Source organism: Peromyscus californicus, unplaced genomic scaffold (genome assembly GCF_007827085.1).
Source record: "Peromyscus californicus insignis strain IS unplaced genomic scaffold, ASM782708v3 Scaffold_3__1_contigs__length_106647218, whole genome shotgun sequence".
NCBI classification, from domain to species: domain Eukaryota; kingdom Metazoa; phylum Chordata; class Mammalia; order Rodentia; family Cricetidae; genus Peromyscus; species Peromyscus californicus.
The window spans coordinates 79,598,913-79,607,429 of NW_026294551.1; the positions used below are offsets into that span (position 1 = coordinate 79,598,913).

The following is an 8,517-nucleotide window of genomic DNA, read 5'->3' on the forward strand; positions in this document are numbered from 1 at the left end:
AGTTCAAGGACAGCCTGGGTCACATGAAACTCTGTTACAAAAAAAAATACTTTAAAGTTTAAAGAAACGACGATTTTGTTACTGGGCCTGTGCTCCTCGAAGGTCCACGCTGTGGATAACAGAAAGCCTATCAGGAGTTTTGGACAATGTAGGATCCTAGTTTTTTAATTCCTGGGAGAGAGGCGCGGGACGGGGGCGGTGGCTGAAAACTTCGGCTGCTCTCATTGGTTCTCAGACTCCAGGCCCCGCCTCCTCTCGGATGGACCAATTGAGGCGCGAGTTGTGTTTTAAACCGCGGTGTGCGGGGTCGTTGGTGGAGCAGTCTTGGGTGAGTTTAGCAGTTAGGGTGTTGCGGGTGAGCTTGGGGTGGCTGGGGGCTGACCGGAGGCCGAAGCAGGGTCGGGATCTGAGCCTCACTCGGTCCCGCGTCCCTGGGTGCTGTTGGCGGGCTCGACCCGCGACGACGCTGTTTTCCTTTTCTTTCTTCCCTGCCTCCCTCTTCAGGGTCTCAAGCAGCCAGGCTGATCTCGAACTTGTTGTGTACCCGAGACCAACCTTGAACTTCTGAACCTCCTGCCTCCTCCTGCCTCCTCCTCCTCTTCCTCCTCCTCCTCCTCCTCCTCCTCCTCCTCCCCCCTCCTCCTCCTCCTCCCCCTCCTCCCTATAACTCAGATTACAGCCTGGGCAGAGTTTTGTTGGGTGCCAACTTCAACTGCCTTTCCTGTAGGAGTTTGGTATTTCTGACCCTGGCTTGAAGATTTCAGATCTGGATGAAGCCTGTTGGCTTCTCCATCTTAATTCTATTTTTTTTTTTTTTTTTGTGCACATGTACCCTCAAATTCCGGTCTCGGTTGCCACTTAGCTCCTCCTGCCTTCCCCAATGCCAGTATCTGATGTGTAGTTCTCTCCCCTAGAGTAATCCAGGATGGCTACTCTGATCTTTGTTGACAAGGATAATGAAGAACCAGGCAGCCGTTTGGCATCTAAGGATGGGTTGAAGCTGGGGTCTGGTGGTAAGCCTTGGTCTGTCTTCAAATATACAGGAGTGGCGGGTGGGTTACGAGTGGAACCCCTAGCCTTAGTGTCCTTTGTGGTTGATTAGAGTCAGGTTTGATACATTTTCATGCTTATTATCGTTTTCATTTTAGAAAAGGTGTCATGTAGTTCAGACTGGCCTTTAGTTCCCTATGTAACCTAGATGATCTTGAACTTCTGATCCTTCTGCCCCCCCCCCCCCCCCCCCCCCCCCCCGCCCAGTGCAGTGATTACAGGTGTGGGCTGCTGTGCCTGGTTTATACAATGCTGGAGATGGAACTCGGGGCTTCTCAAGTGCTAGGCAAGCATTCTATCTATTAAGCTAAGTCCACTGGCTCTATTTTTTGAGGCAGAACCTCCCTGTGCTGCTTTAACTGGTCTGGAACTTGCTATATAGATCAGGCTGGCATTGAGCTCAGATCCACTTGCCTCTGCTGCCTCCCCAAGTGCTAGAATTAAAGGCACATGCCACCTTGTTTTTTGTTTGTTTTTCTTTTTTTTTTCTTTCTTTTTTGGTTTTTCGAGACATGGTTTCCCTGTGTAGCTTTGCGCCTTTCCCGGAACTCACTTGGTAGCCCAGGCTGGCCCCGAACTCACAGAGATCCGCCTGCCTCTGCTTCCCAAGTGCTGGGATTAAAGGCATGCGCCACCACCGCCTGGCTATGTTTTTTGTTTTTTGAGACAGGGTTTCTCTGTAACAGTTGTGGCTGTCTTGGAACTTGATTTGTAGACCAGGCTGGCCTCGAACTCACCTGAGACCAACCTGCCTCTTGTCTCCTGAGTGCTGGCATCAAAGGTGTGCTCCACCACACCCAGCTGTCAGCCTATTGTCTTAACGAGGTTATTTAACAGTGTGCTAAAACATTGCCAAAAAAAGCAGCATGGATTTGTGGGTGAGAATTGGGTCAAGTTGATGAGGTGTTTATTTGGTCTAATCTTTAAGAACACTGTATTTGTTACCTTTGTGTGTGTATGCATGGGGGCACACACGTTCCGTGGTGTGCCTATGGAGGTCAGAGGACAACCTGTGAGAGTCAGTTCCCCTTACACTATGTGGGGTCTGGGGGTTGAACTCAGGTGGTTAGGTTTGGCAGCTTTACCCACTGAGCCCTTAATTTTATGATTATACTTTTTTTTTCAACAGTCAAGGCCTTAGATGGGAAGTTGCAGGTTTCAAAGCCACAAGTTGGCAAAGTGTTCAATGCTCCAGCCCTGCCTAAAGCCAGCAGAAAGGCCTTGGGAACGGTCAACAGAGCTACAGAAAAGCCAGTGAAGACTAATAGACCCCTCAAACAAAAACAGCCAACTTTGACGGTGAAAAAAGTGAGTGAATGATATGAAGATGATGTACTTTGCACTTAAAAAAAAAAGGTTGATTATTTTCATATGTGTGGGCATCAATGCACATGAATTCTGCGTGCGTGTGGGCACCCTAGGGGGCAGCAGAGAGGGCGTTGGGTCCTTTGGAACTGGAGTTGTAGGCTGACTTCGATGGGTGCTAGGAACCGAGTCCAGCTGCTTTGGAAAAGCAGCAGCAAGTGCTTGTAGCAGGAATCTTAAAGAGTCTTATTAATAAAATCAGACCTGAGGCCAGGTATTGGGGTGAATGCTGGAAGATCAGAGAAGCAGGACAAGCCACAGCTACCTCACCTTGCCAATTCCTCAGCTGATCCTGTTTCCTCAGACTGGAAGCCTCTGAGTCCTCATCCAGAATGAATCTCAGCTGAACTGCTTCTCAAAAGCCTGAAAACTTAAGCAGCCAAATACTTCTAGTTCCTGGTCTTCATGCCTTCTATATCTTTGTTTTTGCCCTCACTCCCTGGGATTAAAGGCTCACTCCCTGGGATTAAAGGCGTGTGTCACCATGCCTGGCTGTTTCCAATGTGGCCTTGAACTCACAGAGATCCAGAGGGATTTCTACCTCTGGAGTGCTAGGATTAAAGGTGTGAGTGCCGCCATTTTCTAGCCTTTGTATCTACCTGGTGACTGTTTTGTCTCTGACCCCAGATAGGTTTATTAGGGTGCACTCTATTTTGTGGAACACAATATCACCACAAGGGCTCTTAATCACTGAGCCATCTCAAGCCCCACTGTGGCACTTTTGATGCTTCAAAACGGACTTCCTACCTGGCTCTCTTCCACGTAGGAGATGGCTCAAGGTCCATAAACAAACGAGCAGAGGAGAGGCAAGCTGCACCACTTCGGGTTGCTCAGCATCTTGAGATTGTAACTCTTAGAAGTAGCTAGTGCTGGTTTTGCCTCAGCTGTCCTTAACTAGTACCCGGAAGCAGCTGGTTAGATGTCACTTAGCAGATGTGTGAAGTACTTAGCTGGGTCTGATAGACACTGCAACCCTCACACTTGGGAAATCTGAAGCTGGAGGATGGGCTGGTTGAAGGCCAGCCTGAGCTAGCCACTCCCCCAGTTCTGGCAGACGCATAGATGAGGTAAGATCCAGAGCACCCAGGCTTCTGTTTTGGCCTACTGCTATGGATTGCCTCCCTGGTATTCTTCATATGTTTTTATGTTTTCCTCCTTCTTAATCCCATATATTTAAGGAAAACAAACTTGTTAATATTAGCCAAGCAAATCATTCAGGTAACAGTGGCGGAAAAATCATACTTTTATAAGGTAAAAATGATTCCCAGGATTAGCTACTATTCTGGGGTGCCTCAAGCCTATCTTCTCTACTGTTGGGTTTGAACAGCTGAGCTAATTAGCCTCGAATTAACCCTGCTCAGTGTTCTTGGAAATACATGTGGATAGGTGCTAAAATTTCTGGCTTAACTTGAAAAACAATAGTCTTAGTTTTGTGTATGGCTGTTTGCCTCTGTAGTATGTAAGTGTACCATGTACCTGAGGAGGACTTCAAAGGGACATCATCCGTCGAACTGGAGTTACAGACAGCTGTGACCGCCCTGTGGGTGCTGGGAATGGAACTTGGGTCCTCTGTAAGAGGAGCAAGTAGGAGCAAGTACTCTTAACCACTGAGTCCTCTCTCTAGCCCCTTAGCTTGTGTGTGTATGTGGAGGGCAGGGTCTGCACATGTGATGGCATGTATGTCAACGTTGGAGAACTGCTAGGAGTCAGTTCTCTCCTTATCTTCTGACTGAATCCTGAAAACCAAGAATTGTCACATGGAATTGACAAATTGTAAAGTGTGGCCTCATCATTTGAAGAGGCCCTCTGACCTCATGTTACCATGTAGGTGGCAAGACTTCTAACGGGTGCTTTTTCTCTTGGGTTTTTCTAGATCACTGAGAAGGTTGCTAAGACACAAGGCTCTGTCCCTGTCTCCGAGAAGGTTGCTAAGACACAGGGCTCTGTTCCTGCTTCTGATGATACCTACCCAGAAATAGAGAAGTTCTTCCCCTTCAATCCTCTAGGTAAGGTCTTTGGTATGGTGGAAACGCTCTCGGCTGGAGATTCTCACTGTAACGCCATGTGACTGTGATGTGTAGCGCAGACTCTGAAACTGTCTGAACCGGGGTTACAGACTTGTTCAGGTGGAGTCACTTGCCAGGGTATCACCTACGGTCAGGGGGAGAGTGGGAGCAAAGATGTTGGGGAAAATCAGAAGCTCAAGGTCATCTTTGTATAAGTTCAGGGCTAGCCTAGTCTACACAGCGAGTTCCAGGATAGCCAGGGATAGATAAAGAGACCTGTCTCAAGTAAGTGTATTGTTTGATATCACCTCTGATGTCATCAGAAAGGGTCAAGTATAGCTTTCTTTAGTCCCAGACAGAAGCAGACTGATCTGAGTTCGAGGCCAGCCAGGGCTGTGTAGAGAGACCCTGTCTCAAACAAAAAGAAAAGGGCAAGTCTAAAGTAATGCAAGAGAAATTTTCAAATTAACGTCATGCTAACTATTGCAGGTGAGTGTTCCACAATTCTAAACTTTTTATGTTTCTGAGTTCTGTCATTGGTGACAAAATTTTCCTTGAAGTGTGATAGACTTCCCTCATTCCTTGAGAGGTTATTAGACAAATATACTCTCTTTTCAGATGAAAAGTGTCTTCCAGGAAAAAAATCCTGGCTTGACTTACAACTCAGATCATTGCGAATCCCTTTTCTGTGACCTCACTGCAGGCATATTTTCTTCTGGTGTGCAGTTCTCAGGTTATTACTGAATCTCTGACAGGGAATGGGACCTTGCTTTGTAGCTCAGGGTGGCTTCAAACTCATGGTGATGCTCCTGTGTCAGCCTTCCAAGTGCTCGGATTATAGTCTTGTGCTACCCGCCATACTTGAAACACACAGTTTCTTTAATAAACTTCAAGAGCTGTTACAATTATACTTTTTGTTTGTTTGTTTGTTTTTTGAGACAAGGTTTCTCTTGTAGTTTTGATGCCTGTACTGGATCTCACTCTGTAGACCAGGCTGTCCTTGAACTCACAGAGATCTGCTTGGCTCTGTCTCCTGAGTGCTGGGACTAAAGGCGTGTGCCACCATTGCCCGTCACAATTATACTTTTTGCTGAGTATGGTAAAAGTAATATTTACCTTAAGACAGTAATTTAATTATTTAACTGGCTATTATTAAATTGGTTCTATTTTTTGAGTTACGAGTAGTGGTGAAGAATATTTTGACTTAATGTACTTCACTGCCGTTACCTTGACTGGGCTGAAGGAGCATGGCCCTGATGCTTGCTTCCCTTTGTGACAGATTTTGAGAGTTTTGACCTGCCTGAGGAGCACCAGATTGCGCATCTCCCCTTGAATGGAGTGCCTCTCATGATCCTGAATGAGGAGAGTGGGCTTGAGAAGCTGCTGCACCTGGACCCCCCTTCGCCTCTGAAGACACCCTTTCTACCATGGGAATCTAGTAAGTGAGCAGTGTCCTCTCGAAAAGCTGTGAGCCGCTTGTTACATGACACTTGCATTGCCGAGGGGACAGAATTGTACATGTGAGCCTGTGTGCAGCTTCTGTCCTTGGGACTACTGGGGCAGAATTTCAGAGTAAGAAGAACTTTCCTCAGCCATTAATGTTTTAATCACAAATGAAGTAATTCTGGAATCTGGTCAGCCTTTAGTTATAACAGAGGATGAAATTTAACATACAGCTTCTTAGGCTATGAGTTGACGTCTGTGGTAACCATGATGGGTTGAGCAATCCAGGTTCCATCCATGGCTACCAGGAGGACCAGGACACCTGTGCTGCAGTGTAGACCTTATTGCCCAAAGCTTGAGGTCTTAGCTGGAACTGGCAGTCAGAAGACATCATCAGACCATGTGCTCTGATGACGTGGGTGGTCGATCCTATTTTTGGACTTAGACTTTCCTGATGCTCGAAAGAACAAGTGGGTTCACATACTTTTAAAACCTACTTCTTGACAGTCAGTTCTGAGACCACCGCCACATTTAAGACATCTGCATGTTGTATGAGAGTCGTTAGGTAAATGAATCTAGGATGGAAGTAGCAGCTAGTGTTTGTTATGGATAATGTCTACAGGATTTGCAGAACTCTAATGAGAAATTCCTTTCCCTCCAGATCCGTTGCAATCTCCTTCCAGCATTCTTTCCACCCTGGATGTTGAACTGCCGCCTGTTTGTTACGATGCAGATATTTAAACTTACTCCTTTATAGTTTATGTATATTGTATTAATAAAGCATTTGTGCGTGTCTGTGTATGGGTGACATGAATTCTTACTAACTTATTGTTGGTATTTCTTGGCATTAGAAGATACCGATGTTTTCCTTTGAAAGTATACCCTTCACTATTGCCTTTTCGTGGCTATTGACTAGTGACAGTTATTAGATCTCTTAATTAGAAAAGTCACTTCCAGCTCATTAAGTATTTATTGTTACACATTCTTTATCACCAGTTCTATTTAGTTCTAATGCCTTTAGTATTCAGTAACCAGAATCTGAAAGGCTCTAACTCTTCTGAGAACATCACTCCCCCCCTACAGTAATTGGTTGTTTATCCATTTGTGGACCTAAGTATTTGATAAACATTAATGCATTTAACATCTAAGTCTATAATATGGAGCTGGCACCTTTGTTTTTGAAGGGAATATGTTTTGTCTGTTGGCACAGTATGCCAGTCTCTGAAGTCTGACAAGGTTTGCAAAAGAGAAAGTTTATTTACACTAGTCCTGAGGAGGGAGGAGCCTCACATCTCCACGTGCCATTTAAGGATAGGGTATAGGATACCTGTGGGAATGAAGAGTGATGGAATCCTGGAGAAAGGTGCTTCTTTAGGGCAGGGAAAAGTGAAGTCCTCTGGTGTGCTCCACAGCTGGGAAGACACTCCTAGGCAGCCAATTTTCAGCAGGGTACCTAGAAGGCTTTTCCTTTTCAGGTATTTTCCCTCAAAATGGATTTTGTCATTCCAGGGAGCTCTGGATGGATGGGGTCATGCCCTCGAGACACTGTTGTTTTATCTGTGGCACAGTGGCTGTGCCTTAATCTACTGCTATTTCAGCTAGCAATTGCGACTCTGAAGTTACGGGCCTGCTTCTCTGGCAGTGCCCTGGCTGCTCAGGCCACAGCCTGGCGGGATTTCTGTTCCCACAGGCATTGATTGGCTCTGCTGCTGCTGCTAAAGATAGTTTAACTAAAATTCTCTCATTCTATTTACGAATAAGACTTGAGATTCAAAGGCTGGGGTGGAAACCTGCTAGCTCAGAGAGGCTGAGTAGTAACTAGCTGACTCTCTGTCCTTGCTGGTGTCTCCCAAAGAGAGCCTCCTTCCGCTCCACCAAACAAAAAAAGCCAGTCCAAATCCCTCCCTGCTACTTCTGGTGCATCCCTCCATCTCTCCCGGATGCCCTCTGATACTCTATGGTCACTTCCTGTCAACTAGTTACTAAAGCCTCCTGACCCAAGGTTAATGTTATTTAATGCAAATGCAAACTTGGGGTCCACATTGGGATTGAATATCCCCCAATAAGACACATTTCATATTGGAGTGTAAAGTCTGAGGCTCCTCCTTGGGGGTAGTGATCTCTAGATTGCAGTCATGTCTGCATCAGCTCTGTCCTGTCCTCAGCTTTAACGGGGTTCCAACTCCACTCCTTGTGAAATGGCACATTTCTCATCTTCCGGTACTTTCCGGTCTCACTGTAAGGATGGGTAAAGCAAGCGAGCTAGTAACCATGTTACAGTGTGAATATTGTGCTATCCTGATTTTACCCACCAGTTAAATTAGTCCACTTGAGTTCAGCCCCACTCAACTTTTTCAGAGAATGATTGGAAAGCTGGGTTCTTTGCCAAATATAACACAAGAGGCCTTCAGTTTCCACTAAGAATTCTTGTTCCCCATAACCGAGGGAGCAGACCTCAGTGTCCATCTTCCTAGGAGCATTCTGGTCTCAACTCCTACCAGAATGATCCATTAAGCTGTGCTTAAGGAAGCTAGGGCTTCCTCAGCTTGCATATCCAAACTCTTCTGTTTTGTTCAGGAAACGAACGCGTCCCTCAAAGTCTACTAAGACCATGTTGACAGGTTTATTCCGACCATGACTCCATGTCTTGGTC

The 8,517-nt window shown here is 46.1% G+C and overlaps 1 protein-coding gene across 1 annotated transcript; it reads left to right on the plus strand.

Annotated features, from left to right (window-relative positions):
• The first annotated feature begins 244 nt into the window (after nucleotides 1-244).
• Pttg1 (PTTG1 regulator of sister chromatid separation, securin) lies at nucleotides 245-6,663 on the plus strand. Its single transcript, XM_052756947.1, has 6 exons — nucleotides 245-328; nucleotides 915-1,013; nucleotides 2,180-2,358; nucleotides 4,289-4,421; nucleotides 5,701-5,859; nucleotides 6,526-6,663. Exons 2-6 carry the CDS (start codon nucleotides 926-928, stop codon nucleotides 6,603-6,605), a joined length of 639 nt encoding a protein of 212 aa, XP_052612907.1. The 5' UTR covers nucleotides 245-328; nucleotides 915-925; the 3' UTR covers nucleotides 6,606-6,663.
• The last annotated feature ends 1,854 nt before the right edge of the window (nucleotides 6,664-8,517 follow it).

What these genes read in the sequence shown, in the direction of transcription:
- Pttg1 (XM_052756947.1), top strand. Translation starts at nt 926, where the DNA reads ATGGCTACTCTGATCTTTGTTGACAAGGATAATGAAGAACCAGGCAGC. An exon ending in GTTGAAGCTGGGGTCTGGTG is followed by an intron (nt 1,014 to 2,179) that starts GTAAGCCTTGGT and finishes TTTTTTCAACAG; the next exon opens with TCAAGGCCTTAGATGGGAAG. An exon ending in CTTTCTACCATGGGAATCTA is followed by an intron (nt 5,860 to 6,525) that starts GTAAGTGAGCAG and finishes CTTTCCCTCCAG; the next exon opens with ATCCGTTGCAATCTCCTTCC.